The 21,027-nt window shown below is 36.7% G+C and overlaps 2 protein-coding genes and 1 long non-coding RNA gene across 3 annotated transcripts; 1 reads left to right on the top strand and 2 right to left on the bottom strand.

Moving 5' to 3' along the window:
* Nucleotides 1-5,403: 5,403 nt before the first annotated feature.
* LOC133726961 (peroxidase 25) lies at nucleotides 5,404-6,954 on the bottom strand. Its single transcript, XM_062154596.1, has 4 exons — nucleotides 6,674-6,954; nucleotides 6,410-6,589; nucleotides 6,146-6,308; nucleotides 5,404-5,930 (listed from the first exon to the last, which is right to left on the bottom strand). The coding sequence occupies exons 1-4, from the start codon at nucleotides 6,944-6,946 to the stop codon at nucleotides 5,509-5,511; spliced, it is 1,038 nt and encodes a 345-aa protein (XP_062010580.1). The 5' UTR covers nucleotides 6,947-6,954; the 3' UTR covers nucleotides 5,404-5,508.
* A 743-nt stretch (nucleotides 6,955-7,697) lies between these two features.
* Nucleotides 7,698-9,896, bottom strand: LOC133710291 (SPX domain-containing protein 1-like). Its single transcript, XM_062136330.1, has 3 exons — nucleotides 9,542-9,896; nucleotides 8,964-9,090; nucleotides 7,698-8,356 (listed from the first exon to the last, which is right to left on the bottom strand). The coding sequence occupies exons 1-3, from the start codon at nucleotides 9,812-9,814 to the stop codon at nucleotides 7,920-7,922; spliced, it is 837 nt and encodes a 278-aa protein (XP_061992314.1). The 5' UTR covers nucleotides 9,815-9,896; the 3' UTR covers nucleotides 7,698-7,919.
* An 8,148-nt stretch (nucleotides 9,897-18,044) lies between these two features.
* LOC133727193 (uncharacterized) lies at nucleotides 18,045-20,666 on the top strand. Its single transcript, XR_009855048.1, has 3 exons — nucleotides 18,045-18,183; nucleotides 19,214-20,247; nucleotides 20,411-20,666. It is a non-coding gene; the product is annotated as an uncharacterized LOC133727193 (long non-coding RNA).
* Nucleotides 20,667-21,027: the final 361 nt, after the last annotated feature.

Here is a 21,027-nt window from a genome sequence, read left to right as displayed (position 1 = left end):
TCTAGAGGATTGCTTGAAAAGTAATTAAAGCCAACCTTCAGATTCTTTAGTGGCAATCAAGAAAATGAACACGTGCAATATGACAATATCTCATTATCTCATGATGACTCCAGAACCACTCGAAAGAACTTAGCAAGCATACCTAAGAACCCACACTCAATTGCATAGGTTCATAAAACCACACACGAAAGCTTGCCATCCATTAGTATATGTCAATCAAATTACAGGTATAGAGGGCTTTCCATTACATGCAACATCAGTAGGCACTAGGCACAAAACTGAGCAGAATCTTTAATGGAAACAGGAACAGATCAATGCAAGACTAAATAGGCAATGAATCAATCAACGAGAGATGTGAGAATTTGAGACTAAATCCAATCACATCCACAAAAGAGCTAAACCCTTTTCTTTCTTATTTTTCAGTTACAACAAGTTATTCATCCCCCATAACTCACTCAATCCCACAAAGCAAAGCATGGTCCTCAACACCCAAAAATACACAGAGCACCCAAAAAAAATCATAAACAAATAATAGCCACACAATTTTACCAAAACCAAAAGAAATCATCGTTATCATCTAAACTCCATACGTAATCAAAACATCAAACAGATTCAAACACACATGAAGTCTAGACCTTGACCGAAACTAATTCACAGCAATCAGTATCAAGCTCTTAAAATTATAAAAATCCAAACCACAATTCCGTTTCTCCCCCACAGTTTATACCCTAGCAATCATATCCCTGCTCTGATACCATTTGTAACACCCCAATCCGGATTTCTAAAGGGAATATAGAACATGAAAACGCGAACTGGAGTCAATTCTTCACTTTATCTCAACACAGAAATTTGTATGAAGAACCATTAGTTTTACCTTGATTTGGGAAGATCCAATTGTTGGATTTTCATAAAATTTGAACACAGTTTAGAAAACACAATACTGAGCAACTTTCATGAATAAGTCAGGATAACCTGAGTACCAAAAGATTGAGCGTTTAGCCGTCAAAGTCAGCTGACGAGCAGAGTTCCGTGAAATTCAGGCTTGGCAATCTGGGGGACGTCGAAAAATGGCCAAAGTCAGAAGGCCGATAGGGTTTTGGGTGAGAAGTGTCGCGTTCCGTAAACCCCATCGTCACCTCCATCCCTCCCCCTACAAAAACGAAGAAGAGGGTTCGAACAACCAAAAGCTAGATCCTCTCCATCCAGAGAGAGCTCCCAAGGGTTCCAGACACCGACAGAGAGATGGAGGCGGTGAGTTGTTTTTTTTTTTTTTTTTCTTTCTCGTTCTAGAACCTCTTATCTCTTTCTCCATCTCCAGATTTCATTATTTGCTTCCTTCTTTATCTTCGTCCATTTGTCATCTATATTTGCTATGTGTCAACATGTACATTTGCTATGTGTCAGCAGAAAATTAATAGGCTTAGAAGCCTAATCATATAGCATATACGAAGATAGAATTCAATTCGAATTCCAAATCAATAGTAGTCAATTATTAACTAAAAAAAAATAACTAACTCAAACATTTAATTCTTTATGCGTTTTTTTTTTTTTTTTTTTGGGTACCGGGTATTACAATTTCTTACCCTAATATTCATCAGCAATACGTGGAATTCTCATATCTATCTTTACCCTAATATTCATCAACAATACGTGGAAATTCTCATATCTATCTGTATGTGGAAGTGTAAAATAAGAATTTATTATAGATTAATTTTGAAATAATCAAACATATAAGCAAGGCCAATCCTGAATTTTCAGAGACTTGGAGCGAAAATCTAAATGAGAAGTTTAAAAAAACTATATAATAAGAATATATTATAGATTTAAAAAATATATATATTAAAAAAACTTGGTAAAAAAAAAAAGTTTTAAATACACATCTTTATTATTTTATTTTAGGGGAAATAATCATTTATCCAATTTTAGCTTAAAAATTGCCCACTTACCCAGACACTCTAAGAGATTATTTCCCTAATACCCAATTAAGTATTTTTTTTATTCATTTTTATTTATTTTTGGACAATTTTGCCCTCTCCTTCTTTGTCACTTAGAGAAAGAAGTCATTAGAGAGCTTGCTTGACTCCGGTGGCGGACTCCGGCGTCTGGTGACCCGACTCCGGCGACCGGAATCCGGCTACTGGACTGGTGACCGGATTCCGGCGTCTGAATTTATTGTCCCCTAATAATACCCAGTAATCATATTATTTCCCCCCAATACTCATATTATTGCCCTCCCAGTTAATTGCATAAACTCCCAAAACAAAAATAAATACACGACAGGCACAATTGATCAATTTATATGCATATTATTGTTTCCCAATAATCATATTATTGCCCGCAATAGACATGTATAACCACTCAAAAACTTGTTTTTTCACTCTTCTTTCTTCTTTCCTTATAAGCCTTCTCCCAAATTTACCAAAAAAAAATAATAATAATAATCTTAGCCTACGTGGCCATGATCTTAGCCTACGGCTCCGTCCGGAGGTGGAAGATCTTCTCCCCGGACCAATGCTCCTGAATCAACCGCTTCGTCGCAATCTTCGCAGTTCCTCTTCTCTCCTTCCACTTCATCTCCACCAACAACCCTTACACCATGAACTTCCGCTTCATCACCGCCGACACTCTCCAGAAGATCATCATGCTCTTCGCCCTGGCCCTCTGGACCAACTTCACCAGAAACGGAAGCCTCGAGTGGATGATCACGATTTTCTCACTCTCCACGCTTCCCAATACTCTGGTCATGGGAATCCCGCTACTGATCGCCATGTACGGCCACCGAATCCCGGAGTCCAGCAGCCTGATGGTCCAGGTCGTCGTGCTCCAGTGCATCATTTGGTACACTCTGTTACTCTTCCTCTTCGAGTACCGCGACGCCAAGCTGCTGATAATGGAGCATTTCCCGGAGACTGCCGCCTCCATCGTCTCTTTCAAGGTCGACTCCGACGTCATGTCCCTCGACGGCCGCGACTTCCTCGAAACTGACGCCGAGATCGGCGACGACGACATGCTCTACGTCAAGGTGAGGAAGTCCAACGCGTCCAGACAGTCGCTCTCAGCAATGACGCCTCGCCCGTCCAACCTCACCGGAGCGTGAAGCAGTGAGAGAGAGAGAGATAGAGTCTGGGAGGAGAAGGGGATGAGAGAGAGAGAGAGAGAGAGAGAGAGAGAGAGAGAGAGAGAGAGAGAGAGAGAGAGAGGGAGTATGAGGGCAATACTGTCAAACACTGTTAGATTGGATAAATAGTGAGAGAGAGAGAGGGCAATACTGTCAAACACTGTTAGATTGGGTAAATGGGGTTAAAAAATTCTTAGTGGAGTAAGTGGACAATTTTTAGTCTAAAATTGGGTAAGTGGTCACGGCCCCTTTATTTTATAGGTAGGTTAAAATGTCCAAAACAGACATTTATGTATTAGAAGAAGAAGAAAAAATTAAATCGCGTCTATGTCCTTTTTTAGTTTTTTTTCGTCTCTTCTTCTAAACCTTAGATGCTGCAATACGTACATCTTTCTTCTCCACACTTCATCACATCAATTTCGAATATTGACATGGATTCTCAAGACCTCGTTCAACACTATTCAATTGTGTCACGTTTGGATGAGATAATTATAAATTATTGAGAAATTTTAAAACGATGGAATCTACCACTCTATCAATTAGAATTCCATAAATTGCAATTTTCATTGTTTGGTTATATTTATTCAGAATTTGGAATGTGTAATAAATTAAGAAAATTTAAACAAATTAAAATATTGAAAACAAAAAAGACCTTGTTTTGAAAACTAATAAAGTAAGAGCATCTTTATCAGACTCTCTATTTTAGCTTCTTAGCTATTTTGGAGAGTATGTTTAGCTTTTTATCTATTTTAACAGCTGCACCAGACTCCTAAGTGGCTCTCTATTATAACTTTTAGCTATCTCGCTCCTAAATATAGAGAGCGAGATGAGACTCTCTATAATTTAAGACATTCCTTTTAAGTTATTTTATGTAATTTATAAATACATTTAAACTATTTGATCTTCATTTAAAAAATAATATAAATTCAAAACTAGCTAAAATAGATAGCACTGATGCAGACGTATTTCTAAAGTGGCTAGCTAAAATGACTTTTTAGCTATTTTAGTTAAAATTTGACTAAAAAATGGCTAGCATTGCTAAAGATGCTCTAAGAAAAGCAAACTGTTGCAAGGAAATTCGAAATGACACATATTTTGATGGAAATTGAAGTGCAGAATTCAAACAATCAATTTATTCATTTATTTCCACAGAGATTCATAATTTCTAAGTATAGAATGCTAAACGAGGTAATTCATGTTAAGAAATTATGAATTGCTTATTTTCATTTAAATTGCATCTTTTTTTCCTTCATCCAAACACACCGTTGAGGTATGTGTTCTTCATCTTGTTTATTATTCCCATGTTTAAAGATTTGAAGGGAACAATAATAAATATACTCTAAGGATTTCCCAATATTTGACACAAGTAATCAATATGGGCATTTACAAAACATCAATATACTAATCATACTAAATAGTAGCCTTAATAGGATATTTCATGGTTTTTTAGATTAAGGGTATTTTGGGTTGTGTATTTAGTAAAATATTAGAATAAGAAATTAAATAAGTGGTGTATTGAGAATGGGATGTGTATTAAGTAATTAGGAGTGTGTATTTAAAATTTCTCAAAAAAAAAAGAAGATAAAACTGAACAAAACAAAAATGAAAACAAGGAGAGAGAGTTCCCTGAGGTTCATACCCAGGTCCTGGCAACTAAAAAGAGAGCACCTTACCAAACTACACCACTTCACACTTACATAAACATCTGACATTTTTAATTTACATATTATATATACATGCTCTGAAATCGGCCGCTCAGCATATAAGCGCCTGTAGCTCCAGTGGATAAGAGGCTAAGAGCTACATTCATCAATCATAAATTGGGAACCTTGAGCTCAATAATCGGCACTAATAATTGTAGGCTAGCTACATTCTCTATTTTTTTTTTTGAAAGGAGGTACATTCTCTATTTGATCGGAAATGTTGATTAAAAAAATGGTTTTTCGATTTGGTTTCTTTTATATGGATATTTTAAAATAATAATAATAATAATTAAAGAATAAATTATTTCGATAATTGAATTGCATTGCATAAATAACAAAAAAAATTGAAAGTTTACGCTTTTTCTCTGGGCGAATGTTCACTCCAAGTTCGTTATGCACAGCTAACTATCTACTGCTCTGTTTGACCAAAAAAAAAAAACTATTTACTGCTCTAGTTTCCCTTTGATTATGTTATTTAGTTCAAGTCCAAAGGTAGCTCCTCTTCAATAGTGGACCAAGCAATGGCAATTCTTCCTCTCTTTACTCTCTTCCTTTCAGTAGGTTAAATTCAACTCGAGTCTATATAGTTTCATCCAAAGAGATATATGTAGATAAGGCTTGGATACAGTTGAAGGTGTGATTCACCTCTACACATGTATTTTCTATTACAATCACCCCGTTTGGTGCTTAGTTAAACTTGGAGCACACTTTTCTAATCTCTCCTTCTGCACCAGTTTTCACCTCAATATTGCTCATTTTTATCATAGCTTTTGGGAACTCCAAGTCAAATCTAAACCCTAGCAATCCTCTTATGCTTCCAGCATAGTTTTGCAGTATGTTGCGCGTCGTAGCATCACCTAAAAGCCTCTGATCCGACTCCAGGACTGCGTTACCATCCCTCACATTCTTGAAGAAACTCGCATCAAACTTGGTCTGGCTACCTTTATCTAATGCCACACGTTTGGAGCCATCACCATCTTTGGGGCAGAGAGCTTGGAGTTCTGCTAGAGATGCTTGGCTTATGGTTGGGTCAGAATTTCCGGTAGCTGTGAAGTTGTACAAGCGGTACCTGAAAAATAAGCAGTCCGTTTGGCCAATGGTATGTGCCCCTGCACGAAAATAATTCAATCTCCATCACAAATAATTAGCATTATACCGCAACAGAATGGAATTATTAAAGATGCCTAAATAATAAGTTACTTCCAAACTTTTACCAAACACTTTTTGCTACTTAAATTATTTGATGAATAGTAATTTATCAAGCACCTCGTTATTTCAAGACCAAACTAGCCGTAGCCCCTTTTGTACTAACAAAGAGTCTCACCAACTAGAGTTACAAGATCGTGATCGTCAAGGCCTTTAGCAGCAAATTTCTGCCTCTGGACAGCAATGGAATCGAGAGGAGATGGCAAATTCGATGCCTGAGACGACGAAGAGATCCTGCCGTCTCTTCTTCCGGTAGGTACTCTCCAACTTGGACCGTCACTCTGAAATAGAACCATATATGATTTTAGTGTTTTATACTTTTATAACAACATGCATATAGCAACAGTTCTTTGGACCAGTGAATCCTATAGAGATATGTTACCAAGTCAACAGAATCACGAGCAGCCAGTGCAATTATATCAGCACATGAAACAAGTCCAGGACACAAGGCCTCTAGTTGTGCCTTTGCATCGTCAATAACTTCAAATCCTCTTAGCCCCTGATTCGGCACAGCATTCCTCTCCGCGGAGGAGCCCTTTATCAAAACCGAAGCATCACAACCCTGCATAACAACACAAGCATCTATAGGAATGAAACCGAAACAACTCCAAAATGTACAGAATTAATAAAGCTAGAAGTATAAAACCTGAACAAAGCAGTCATGGAAGTGAAGCCTAAGCAAGCCAGCTGCAATACTAGGATCTTTGTTGTAGTATGACTCAACAGTGGACCGGACAATGTCCTCGGCTTTCGGACATGAAGAGGAATAAAACCCGGTTTTCAATTGACCTTTCACAGGCAAAAGCATCACCAGAATGACAAAGAAAACTGACTCTTTCATATCTATAATGAACAACGAAAACACCAAACCCAGTTGTGTGTCTATAGCTAGTTTACTCTTCACTATATACCAAAACATGAAGCACTAGTCTGTTTATAAATAGATTTTAGGCCTGCAAATCCTTTCATTAGTGGAACGTGTGGGGCCGTACACAAACTTTCAAGTGGATTTCACTGTATATATGCTTGTTGTATATGAATCTGAGGTAATGGAGTAGGCCTCTCTGGTTTTCTTTGATTCGATCTTTAGCTTTATTCCTCGATCCACGCGTTTTTCCCCATATAGCTATATTGATGTTGTGTGGTTTCAAGGGCTTTCGGCTTTTTGCTTGATTTGGTTTCACATTTGCTTTTGCTTTTCTACTTTCGCATGGAAACGTTTGCATGGAAATTGTTTTGCTTAATCTGATTTAGCGCAGTACTTTGAGTGCCTAATCTGATTGAGTTCATGATTTAGTGCAGCACTTTTATACGGCACAGTAATGTGAATGGAAGGAGCAAAGATATTTGTATTGAAACAGATAACCTTTTATATGGCACAGTTATGTGAATGGAAGGAGCAAATATATTTGTATTTGAAACAGAACCATTTTATTTGCGAAAACATTGCCCGGAACACCTGGAGTTCAATGTTCATCTATTTGAGATCTCTCCAAGCCCGGTAAAGATTCATCTACAGGTTCCATACGGCTACAAACTTGCTTTTAACAGTTGTTTATATTTGATCAGTATATCATAATCATTAAATCATATATATGAGTCACTGATTTTTTTAACTTCAAAAGTCAAAACCAAATCCAGACCAGGAACAAGAGTTTTCAAAAGTTGGATCAGAAGTTCAGAACATGACTGCTTATATTAGGCCACAGAGATTATTATACAGAACTCATCAAATTCTACTGAATTCATTACAGCTACAATTATGGATTTTACATCTTTGTCGGTATATAAAGTATGCATAGCAGATGCATGTAAACTTAAAAAAAAAAAAAAAATTACAAAAATAGAAAGAGAGGGACAAACTAGTCCCCTATTACATTTGCATAACCTAACTACTTAGCAAGCTGTTCCAGAACAGGGACCTTTTTCCAGGCATCTTCTTCTAATCCACTTAATTGCAGTGGTGGCAGTGAAAATGCGCTCACAGTTGAGCTTCCTCTTCTAATTTCTTTCAAAGCTCGCAATGCCGATATAGTGCTTTTCATGTATAAGCTCTCGATGTACTCTATCTCTGCAAGTTCCTTGTTTACTCTGCTAAGTCCATTACTCTTGGAAGTTGAGGGACCATCATCTGCATCATCAGATGCTTCATTTGAAGCTGGCGGTTCACACATTGCAAACAGCTGGTCAAGGGTGCACTCGCACTCCTTCACAAGCTTGTAAAGCAAGTCAGTGGTGAAGAAAGGTTGTCGCAGGACCTTCTGAATAAAGGGCAAGCGCATAAGAGCACCAGTTCTTTTATCGTACTTCTTGAGTATCTTTACCAGTCCTGTAAAAAGAAAACAATTGAGCTTTCAATACCAGAAATTTCAAATAACACCAGACTACAAGTACCAAAAGGCTCTAAGATCCACCAAAAATATAAATTCCAGGGATACATCGATTCTAACCAAAGAAAGGCATCGAATATTTTCATTGTGTAAATAAATATTCCATTATAAGGTACACATATAAGGTCATCTACATATCTCTTTTGATGAAAGTATGCATATTAAACGACAACCTTTTGGAAAGTCATATCAAAATGATCAATAGATTCAAGTCACTAATTTTGTCAAACTTGTTTGATAAAGAAAACTAAACAATGTAATGCTCTTTAGAACTGATCCATACAAAAGTCTCTGGTGTCCATAACTAGCTATCATTCTTCTACATATCGACACCATGGCTCATACCAAGTTATTACTACTTCCCAAGCTAGTGCAAAACTTTATTTCTTATTAACATGCATTAATTTCTCAAAGCCTTAATGCAAATAACAAGGCTCTCACAACAAGTTTTAAGAACCTGAATGCCTAGCTCGTTATATATAACTTAAGGCTAACGAAAACCATATATACTCGATCAACTGCTAAGGAAAACGATAGAATCAATACCTGTATAGTTGAGGGCACTGTAATTCTCCAACAAAACCATCTCTCCATGAAAATCCACTATCTCCTTGCGTATCTTCATAACCTCTTCAGTCGAATGCTTCACTTTCGCCACACTATCTTGTATCTCCTGCATTCCATTTCCATAACATAAAAGCTATTTTAGAAATTCTGCTATTCCAACAAATACATTAGCAAAAACAAACGCACAAGAAACCCAGAAACAAGGCGCAAAAGTCAGCATTCGTTAACGGCGTTAACATTCACACTAACGGAATATACTCCCGCCAAAGCACCCGCCTTTTTATAAAGAGCGGTGCGAACCAGCTCAACGTGGCAGGTGGCAGCCTCTCACGCACATGAAATTACGTGTGGCTGACGTAACAAAAATGAGTGAGAGTAACGGTCTAATAACGGTCCGTCACATTAAACGGAGAACAGAGATTCCGAGTGAGAACCATACTCTATACGACGACGTCGTTTTGTCTGTTCTTTTAGATGAAGATTTTTCGAATTTCTACTCCAAATTTAGAACTAAAATTCCCACCAAGAAACTAAATATCTCCAAACGAAAAGCATACCTTCAATCTAATAATATACTCTTCTTCCTTTTCGACGAAGAAGGAATTGAACTTCTCGAGCTCGTCTTCCAGGAGCTGAATGAAATTGATCTCCTCGGACGACATGTCGTCTCCGTCGAGCCTGGGGCGCTTGGCGGGGCGGGTCGAGGAGTCGCCGCCTTTGGGCTCGATGAGCTTGAGGCGCTTCTTCAGCTCCTTGTAGGAGAGGAACTTGTCGCGCCATTCCGGCAGGGTCTCGTCGATCTGGCTACTCAGGCTCTTGCCGAACTTCATTTCTCAGTCGTAAAGACTAAAGAGAGTGAGTGGGAGTAGAGGTGAGGAGAGACTAGAGAGGGAGGAGGGGAGGGGAAAGGGGAAAGGGGAGGAGGGTGATATAACGGTAAAGGGTGGAATATTCGCGGGGTAATTGTTCGAATATCCTATTTTCGTTTCAAAGAGTATATCTTGGGTTTTATTCCCTTTCTCATTTCACAAGTCATGCCTCATTAATTAATTAATATATCTTTAGATTTTTTTTCTTTTTTTTTGAAACTTTTACATTCTTTAGAGAATGGACACGTGGGTCTGTCTTGCTTGCTTTTGCAGTGGCTAGCTCGAGCCTCGATATCTTTGTTATCGAGCATCTTTTATCTTAGTTACAGTTACGTTTAATAACTTATCGGTCACATTTTCGCTACGTTTTTAGAAAAAATAAAATAAAAAACAAGCGATAGTTGAACATTGTAGCGAGTCAACAAATATTAGAGTGAAGACCATACTGTTTGCTGGTTTGACTTGGACAGTGTTTAAATTAGTGCCACATTTGCACCGTCTTTTAGTTTAATCTTTTTACGAAGCGGTGGTTCTAGTTTTCTAGATGATTTAATTTGTAATTTCTTTCTTTATCAAAAAAAAATATATATATGATCAAAATCTTTGCCTAAAATAAATACATTATAATTATGCATTTTCCAAGTTGCACCAAAATCTTGGTAGATTTTGAATGCCAATTGTAAACAGAACTGTGATATCAACAATTGATTATCTCCTCAAGTAGTGCCCCTCCAATCATTGATCAAGAGCTGGATTTGGTAGTGACATAGATAATATCAAACTTTGAAGGAAATTTTGCCACGTTATCTATTTAATAGAAACAAATAAGAAGAATTATCTCATACTCTGAAGAAAAAAATAAAAGAGAAAGGCTAAAATCGAGCCGAGCCGAGTAGTGAGTGAGCTGGGTTTGCTGATTAGCGAAGCAAAGTGTTTGGTATAATTCTGGAAATATCCCCTTATCCCTATCTTTGGTCCGGTCTTACCAAGAAAATGAAATTGAAAAAATTAAAAATACACTAATGAATGCGTCCAAGTTCATCCATTAAATTCTTGATTTTGGGCTTTTTCGGATTTTGGGCTTGCAGGACAAGATTCGGATCTTCCTCTCGGATATTCTTCACTTCCTTGAAATCAGGAGTCTTGGGGAGTTGGAAATTTCGCTCTCTTGTTCTTTTTCGTCTCCAACCTTAGCTTTACAGCCAGGCAAATGATGTTTGTTTCCCTTGTCAGCACAATGTTCTTCATTTCCTCTTCAGCTTGGGGTGAACATGTTGAAGAATGATTCATAGCTTCTAGATTCGGGTATCAAGATCGCTCGATAACTTTTGTTATCGAGAGTCTTTATTTTAATTACGTCTAACGACTTATCAGTCACATTTTCGCCGCGTTTTCAAAGATTCAAAGTTAAAAACAAGCGATATTTGGACACTGTAATGAGTCAACAAAAGTTAGAGTGAAGATCATAATATTCGCCAGTTTAACTCGGATAGTGTAGTTAAATTATTAGCCCATAAAGTTAGGCCAACTAACTATTTTGTAACATATAGTATAATCCAAGGCCATCAGCATATTCCTCTTTAGGTTCCTTTGTGCTTCTAAATCTTATGCTTCAAAGTTGGCAGTTTTGTCAACGACGTACTCTTTCATCAATTTCCCCACCCAGAAAACCACTATTTTTATGGGTTTGCATTGATACTGAGAATAATACTAAATCACTAACATACTATATCTGGTCGTGCCCATCTCTATTTTCTACAAATTTGAACCAAAAAAAAAAAATCTTTTGCCGCTTCACAAATCATAAACAACCATGACGAGTCAGTTTTCCCTTCCGGGTTTGTTAAACATATCTTCGAGTTTTTAATTATGAGATTTGCCTTAGTTGCTTGGTGGTAGTGATTTAATTAACAAAAAGAAGCATATACCTCGTATAAAAATAGGTATAAGATCCCCATGTTGCAGTTAATTACTAATTAATTTAGTAATTAACCTTAATCTTTTTGTCTTTGGCCCAGGCGTTAGGGGTGGGCGCGGTTCGGTGCGGGTCGGTGTTAGGCCAAAACCGCAACCAAACCACTTCATTCGGTTGTGCAATATTCAAAACCGCAACCGCATTTTCAAAAGCCACACCGCTTACTTCGGTTACACCGTTTTCCGGTGCGGTGCGGATCGGTTTCGGTTGTGTTCGGCTTTTATATAATTTGTTCATTAAATGAGAGTTAAATAACTTGTTCATGAAATCAACATCTCAACTGAAATCAACACGCAGCAGTAAATCAAAGTTCCAAGCAGCAAGTTTCTAAACCAAATCAATAAATCAAAGTTCCAAAGTCCCAAACATGCATCAAGTTCAAAGAGTACCAACCAGAAATTAAAAGATTACAAACCAAAGTTAAAGTCCCAAACAAAAAGTTCAAAGTACCGAACATCAATTTAAAGTTATTACAGACCAAAGTTGAAGCCAGTTTACTTGACCTAGTTGGTGTCGCATTGGGAGTTTGCAATGCTCCACTTCCCTGACAATGAAATCAAAAACAAAATTAGCTTGCGACCTTGTGTAGTGAGTGTCTAAAGTCTACACAAAACAATATAATCTTGAGCAATAATAAACTTTATATGACACTGCAAACCATTTGAAGACCATTGGTTTCATATGCATATGAAATATTTCATAATTCAGAAGGCTGTTGCATATACCAAATCGAAACAAATGCAATCAAACATTCAAACTTACGTCCAATTCTCAAACAATTAAACAAGTAGAAAACCAGAAACAGACGCAAATAACATTTCAAAAGATATCAACCGTTCTCAGAAACCAAATCGCCCCCAGAAACATACAAAGAAATTAACTTCATACTCTTATTCTAAGCAGTGATATCAAAACCAAATCAAGCTGATACTCTCATGCTTATTAACAAATCAAGCTGACGCTCTCATGCTCATTTAAAGAACTGAAGAAGCAAGCAAGAACAGAAATAACAGAAGCAAGCTAAACCCAAAATCAATTCGAAGTCGAAGTTAAAATCAAGCTCAACCCATACCGATTCCATTTGGAGATGAGATAAGAAGACGTCCTCAGTCGGCGTCGGCGTCCTTAATCGGCATCTTCGGTCAGCTGTGAGTCGAGAGAGAAGAGCGGCTGTGTCGCTCTGAGTTGAGAGAGATGAGGGAGGCAGAGTAGAAATGAGGGGCTGAGTGGCTAACTTAGGGTTTTCTTCTATAAGAGCAATCAGGTGCAACGGGAAGTACGTGCAACCTGATTTCCACCAATCATAATTAGACAACTATCAAAATAATATTAATTATTCGGACCGGTTCGGTTTTTTTCGGCCGGTTTACTCACTGAACCCGGTTCCGAACTGGAGAAATCCGGTCCGGTTCGGTCAAGTCATTTTTTCCCTCTTATTTCATCCGGTTCGGTCCCCGAGCCGGTTTTCCGGGCCGGTTCGGTTTCTGCCCACCCCTACCAGGCGTATCTATGCTGGTCCTAATTCCTGGTTCATTACAATTTTTCTGGATATTTTTATTGACAGTATTTTTAAATTATGAAATGTGTTTGATGTTTCGAGGAGTTGAATATTGAATCATTATGGGCCTGCTATGACTGAGAATATTTTATATGTCCCCATTTCTTCACATCACAACAGTTTATGATCAAAGCCCATCCATATGAAAATTCAAACAATTTTGGACTTCCAAACCCAGCAAACCCTGAAGACTCAATTACCAAAAAGAAAGCCTTTAGGCCTAGTGATGCAAATGATACTTCCATATATCTAGCTGAAAACTAAACTTGTTTTTAACTAAAAAAAAAAAACTAAATCTGTTCAAGTGTTTTTAAATTATTGTATCTACCAAAAGAAATTTATTGATCGATCATGTTTACCTGATTAAGGTTCGAGTGGAAGAAAACTCCAAGTTGTTGATCAACTACATGTATCAAAAACTATTGTTGTTACTTTGTGTTTAGCCCGTGAGATTCAATTTTAACAACTCAATTTCGTTATTTTATTTATTTCATAAACTTCATGAAGCTAATTTTGTTACAGACATTTTAACTGAAGTAGAATATATTAATAATTTCAATCAATAAGTTTGGCATAACAACCCATGCCCCTAGACCCCCAGTTACTACTACTAATAAGTTCCAATTTGATCAACAAGGGCCGGGGAAGGCTGCTCAAGCGTGTGATTTTTGTTTGTAGTTTGGTTGTGCTGTATGTATGTACGTATATCACTATAAATAACCTTCAAATGTTAAAAAAGAAGAACTTTTAAAAGCAAATTAATCTAGATGATTAGTTCAGACTTAGAAAAGTTATATATATGATGATACATAGCACGTACTCCATTAGAACTAGAATCATACCACTTGGGATATTATTTACACGGGACCAATGGACCCACATTAGGAAACATAGTACATTAGTACGTAGTACTTAATGTGCTGGCTGCCGGTGAGGTCTATTTACACAAATAATAGTCTCCGGCCGTTCGTAATCAAATTCAATGAATCAATTCTCAAACAACGTAGTTCAAATCTAAGTGAGCTTGGGGTTCGCGCCTTTAGGGTGCCCTTGTCAATAGCCTTCGAAGAGCTCAAAGACCAAAGAATTAATCTGCGAATTACTCTTAACTCTTAAGTTCATCAGTTCATGAAAATTATATCATGCATGTTCTCATGGAAGAGAAATTCTTGCATAGGGGCTACCGCACCACGTGGCGGTGCGGCCCTCCAATAAGAAGAAATAAATTTTTTCCTCTTTTCTGAAACTGCCTCTGATTTTTAATGTGAAATATCTAAAATATCCCCCCCTAATTGGACATTGAATGGGCAGCCCCACTGTCACGTGGTGCGGGTGCCGTACCTAAGTCTCTCTCCTCATGGAAAAGTATATATATCGATATGCAGAAACAAAAGAATTACAGTTCTCTCACTGCTATACTGTAAAATCTTCCTATAATTGGTGTAGGCAACTCGTTTATATGCATTAAAAGCTAGAATGAACTATGGAAATTGGAAAGGGGAATGACGAAGGAAAGGAGACTTTTTTTTTTTGACAACTAAGGAAAGGAGACTTTGAATAGACGATTTGACACCAGCAAAGTGCCCTTAATTAGGAGGGTAACCGGTAACTAATCACTCAACAATGACCAACAGACCAAGTCATGTCTCTGCAGATATATAGATATAAAAATGCCGGTAGCCGTCTAGGTCAATTAATTGTCCATCCGGCCATCCTAATTTTCCAATAGTTATGGGTGGTTATAATTCAAACCAACTAATTAAGGGGGTGTATTCAATTCAGATTTTAAAAGATTTTGTTTGAGTTTTTATAATCCATGAATTTACTTAATCCACGGATTGTTTAAATTATATATGGACTCTGATTGATTCTAATGGATTGATTTACCGGTATTTGTTTAGATTTTACAAGTCTTTATGATGTTTTTGGTAGGTTAATTTTTTTTTTCCTTCTTCTTTAAAAGCAATGGATGTATGGATCCAACTATAATGCTATATCAATGACAAATTTACTGGTATTTGTTTAGATTTTACAAGTCTTTATGATGTTTTTGGTAGGTTAATTTTTTTTGTCCTTCTTCTTTAAAAGCAATGGATGTATGGATCCAACTATAATGCTAGATCCTATCCAGAGCGAGTTAGATACCTTAAAGATCATCAATTTGGCTGAAAATTTGCAGAGATGATCTATACACTAGTACTTAAAAACTGAACGATCAAGATGTGAATATGCGACCAAAAAGTGACCAAAAACTCGAACTTCACACGTTAATTTCAAAGCGGAGCTCCTCTCTGGATAGGATATATCTATATATATATATATATATATATATATATATATGACAATCTACCATTCTTTATGTTTTGTATAATGATTTATGAATAATAAGAGAAAACTAATCAATCAAAATGCATGTACGTGACACAAAAAGTAAAGTAGTAAACTAATGACATAATTTATTTCATATCTAATTTACAAAAGAAACATGTGTGTATGTAACCGCCTATTCTGGCTTTAGATGGATATATGGCACGCAACTTCTAGCTTGATTAAAAAAAAAAAAAACAGAAACATGTGTGTGTGTATCATCTTAACAATACCATTGAAAGTGAGCTTAATTAGCTAGAAGGATTAAGGCTTCCAGAGCTATAGTGATAAAAAATTTTAAAAAAATTATTAGATTAAAGCAGAGGTAGAGGAGGATAGTGGGAAGATAGGTCTAAGACAAAATAGATGAGTGTCACCTATTGAGAGCTGCTTCTTCTTTCTTTCTTTTTTTTTGGTGAAGAGCTTCTTCATTTTTTGAGTGAGAAATAATCCATCAAAATCTCTTGGGAAGTGGTTGGATTGTTTTTGAGTTTTGATATGTATAAAAAGCACTATAAAATCCTTCAAAATCCAGCATTTTAATAAAATCCTTAAAAATCCGTATACTTTTGAATATCTGCATATTTGAATGGATAATTTTAAATCTTAATTGAATACATCAAGATTTTAAAGAATTGTTTAAAATCTCAATTGAATACCCATAGACTTTCAAAATACAAAAAAATATTGTAGACTCTTAAATAAATACACCCCCCTAAGAAGAGACAAGCTAATGCGGAATTGCGGAGTTTTCAAATTTAAAAGTTATCTGGATGATACAGGTATTACAGCCTGTGCCCGTACTACACTTGAACTCATACAACTGAATCTTGATTCTTGGATATCTGTTACGGGATCCAATAATTAATTAACAGCTATATGTTCTTCTAAAATCTAATTCTAACTCTATTCTCCTTCCTCGATTATCTCCTAGCCAAATATATATATATATATATATAGAAACTTGCTTAGGTGCGGATATCCGCACCAAAGCAAAAAGGTGCGGATTTGTCATTTTTCCCACTTTCCGATCATATTTTCACATCTTAACCGTTCAATTTTTAGGTCCTAATGTATAGATCATCTCTACAAAATTTCAGCCAAATTGATGATCGTTAATGCATCCAAAACTGCAATTTACATGAACGAACCGAATCTGTCTAACCGGAACCGTTCGTGTTTATAATGGTAAATTGCAGTTTTGGGTGCCTTAACGATCATCAAATTGGCTGAAAATTTGCAGAAGTGATCTATGCATTAGGACCTAAAAACGGAACGGCTAAGATGTGAAAATATGATCGGAAAGTGGGGAAAAACTGAAAATCCGCACCGAAGCAAAAAGTGCGGACGTCCGCACCCAAGAAGGGCTGTATGTATATATATATATATATATATATATATATATATATATATATATAAAGCCGTCACGATTTCCGGAAATCTTAATCATCCAAAAGGCCGGGCTAATTAACACTTCTTCTTTTTTTAATTATTATTTAAAAAAAAAAAAATCAAAGGATTTCACTCCTATCCCGATGGTGACTCAAACTCATAACATTGATCTTAGGTAGCGGGCTAATTAACACTTGAAACAATTGATAATAGTTTATATTCTTCATATCTATAATGTAGGCATTATATCAGATTATCAGACTCAATTAATTGATTAAAGCATTTTAACTTGGCTCTATATAAAGTTGAGACGTAGAATGTGTAATTAGATCGATGGAGCTAGGTCTGACGTCACACAGTAGTACGCGTACGTTATACGGGTCAATTAACATATATACTTGACTGCTAATGACCCCAAAGGTTGGAATACATAGGCATCGATGGATGCATGAACCAAAAAGTCGTATCTATGACTTGCATATATGACCTGCACATGAGATTCATTCAGGAATACACAGTTCGATCACCATCTCATAGTTAGCTAGCTAGCTAGTACTCCTAAACTGAATGAAATTTGATTAGCATGGTATCGATCCCTACGTACATACCCGGCCGGCCCTGTATAAACCCTACACTACAGGAAAATGGGTCATTCACGACGCAAGATTCACGGCGTGCATCAAATGCGCGCCGTGAATGAGTATCATTTACGACGTGTATTAGATGCACGCCGTAAATCTTGGAAATTTTTGAAGAAAATTACGACATGCTTGTAAAGAACGCCGTAAAATCATACTTTTAGTGAAATTTACGACGTTTTTCGTTGCACGTTGTGATTTCAACGTATACAAAATTTATAAAAATTAGCCCGTTACAAAATGCACCCATTTAACACAGGCCTCGTCTCTCTCTCTCTCTCTCTCTCTCTCTCTCACTCTACATTGCTTCCTACCTCTCAAAAAGCGGTGACCTCCTTCGACCTCCTCCTCTCCCATTGCTCCGGCCTCCTCCACTCTCCCATTGCTCCGGCCACAGTAGGTACTTTCTTCTCTCTCATCCACAACGATAATGTGATTGTTGCTGAAATTTACTGTGCTTGTTAGCTTCGAAGCTTTGATTTTACATACTCGGTGTTCGATTCTGGTTTTCTACAAGTAACTGCAATTGATTCTTGAAGTTTTTGTTATCGTTATTTCGTCGAACACTTGGTGTGCGTTCCTGATTTCTCTTTTGATTTTGTTCATCGAGTGTAAGGGTTTACTTCTTCTATGTATTTCTGGATTTTCTTTTTGATTTTGTGTGATTGATGATTTGCTGGGTTTGGGTAATTCAGAATCTTGGGAGTGGTTCATATTATGTGCTTATGAATTTCCAAGTTAGATTGTATCTGATTTTCTGGATTTTTTTTTTCATTCGTATGTTTTCTGGTTAGTATTCTTGTGTTGGTGGCTATTGATTCTTCAAGGTCTAGCATCTATAGCAGAAGATATTTGTTTAACAGAGTCACACCGAAAGGATTTGCTCTGGCAGAAAAGCATGGGTAAACGACATAAGTTTTTCCAAAAGCCATAGGAAATCTACTTTTTCATCTTTGATCAGGGTTATTGTATCAAAGCCTAAAAAGATCCTATTAGCAAGATCGGGTTATTGTGTTCAAAAGCTTGAAAATCATCATCAGAATCCAAAAAAACAGATAACAGTGACAGACCTTAAACAATTTAAATTCAAGAGTTTTTGATTTGTTTTTACTGTTAATTTCTTAAAAGAATAAATAAAGTGATTCTAATTACTTGAGGCTGTGGCCGGTCTGGTATGCTAGTAATGCTGTTATGGATCACAAAATCCTTGTATGGTTTTTACTGTTATGAATCTTGAGGCAAGTGTTTGGTTATTTCTAACTATTATCTTTTGATGAAGTTGCACAAATTGTGAAAGTGAACTGCTAGCTTCTACATATATAGATCTGCACAAGTTTCTTGTAAAATATGATTTGCCATTAGCATTTGTGGTGGTGTTTAACTCAAATGTGCTCCCATTGTGGTTGATTTATATACTTTGTGCTTGGTAGTACTTGGTTCTGTATACATTATTTGGCTCAAAACGTCATGAACCTCAAGGTTGCTGCCCTTTCTGCACTCGGATTGGAGAACAAAGCACAATCAACACTGAAGGAGGGTACTATGCTTGAAGGCAATAGGAAAACTACTGCTGGACACAAGTGAGAATAAAGGCTCAGGTACTAAATGTGCACTTATCAGTTCAACATAAATAGGCTTCAAAGTTGGAACTAATGGCTTGACGCAATATTAAGTATTAACATAACAACTTTTGCATTTTGACTAGAAATGTATGAGTTTGATTTAGTCACGTACTTCAGTTCCTTAATTAAGCTCTTAAACTAATGTTCATGTTGGACTCGTGCATGGCTTATCAATGCTTATAATTTGTCTTTATTATGAAATGTACTGAGTACTAGTGTTACTTTATGAGTTTAGTTGAATTAGCAGATATGTATAAATATGGAGTGATTGAACTGAGATAAATTCCATCTTGGACTGGAAAAGCGATCTCAGATAAATTCAAAACTCAAATTTGGCAACACATCACTCTAAGTTCCCTTAATTACAAGTTTGTAACCACTTAGTATGATTGTTGTTTGTACAAAAGTAGTGTTTTATTGATCATAGATGCTTTGGCGAGTGTCACAAGAAAGCAATTTTCCAAAGAATGGCTAAGCTTTGGCGAGATCATAGATGCTTGACATTAAAAGAAGTACGGAAGCAAGCTGAATTGGTAGGCCTACAAACAGCTGCTGCCATGTGCAAACCTGATAATATTCATTCTATGGATGCGTGGTTAAGTTTTATCAAATCCAGAATGACTCCAGCCTTTATGGTAAGTGTATCGACAAAGGATCCAAACGAGAAAATACATTGTGTTCCTCTTGGTCTTGGTTGTTGGAAAGTTTGGGTGCGTGAAGTCTTGCATGACATACCTTTGTTTTGGCCAACCCAAGAGTTCAGTACGCTTGCTGCAGCTAAAGGAAGCACAGTGGCTTGGCCCATCAACTTCATCAAGCTACTTTAATATGTGCTATTTGAGGTAAACTTTTAGACTTTGAGTGCATTTCATAACATAGAACTGATGTCTGACTGTCTGCATTTCATAATATGTGCTACTTTAATATTCTTTTGTTTGGCTAGCATTCTTTTTCTATTTGTATACTTTATGAAGTGTAAGTTATATGATTGTTTCCTCCTTGTAGGTAAGCAATGGAGGCGAAAGCAAATCAAGAACATTACCGATAAGATGTTTGATCATTTCAAAAACAAGATAGGAAGAGCATATATGAGATTCGAGGATGGGCAAGTTTTAGACCTCTTTTTTGTTCTTGCCTCTCATTTCATTTTGAAGGCCTTTTGTGTTATGGCTTGAAGAATAGTTTATCAACATTGGATTAATTTGAGTTGTTGGATATAATGGATAATTTTGTAAAATGCACATTGTCTTTGTCTACTTAAATTTTGGGTGCTTAAGTTAATGTAATGTGGAAATGTAACATAATAGCTCATTGAAACGGGGAAAATATCCAGGAAAAACAAACAAATTTACGGCACGCATTTGTCCATCTACGGCGTGCATAAATGTTGATTTACGACGTGCAAAATGTAAAATTACGACGTGCAAAATGTAAACTTACGGCGTGCATGTGTTGATTTACGACGTGCAAAATGTAAAATTACGGCGTGCGTAAGTGTTGATTACGACGTGCACTGGGGTCGTCAGTTTAACATTTTCAAATTGGAGGGAAGAGATTCACGACGTGCTTTTGGGTTCATTTACGGCGTGCTTTTTGCGCGCCGTGAAATTCAAAAATTGAAC

This window comes from Rosa rugosa, chromosome 1, assembly GCF_958449725.1.
Source record: "Rosa rugosa chromosome 1, drRosRugo1.1, whole genome shotgun sequence".
NCBI classification, from domain to species: domain Eukaryota; kingdom Viridiplantae; phylum Streptophyta; class Magnoliopsida; order Rosales; family Rosaceae; genus Rosa; species Rosa rugosa.
The sequence above is the reverse complement of the archived record's forward strand: the minus strand, read 5'-3'. Positions and strand labels throughout refer to the sequence as shown.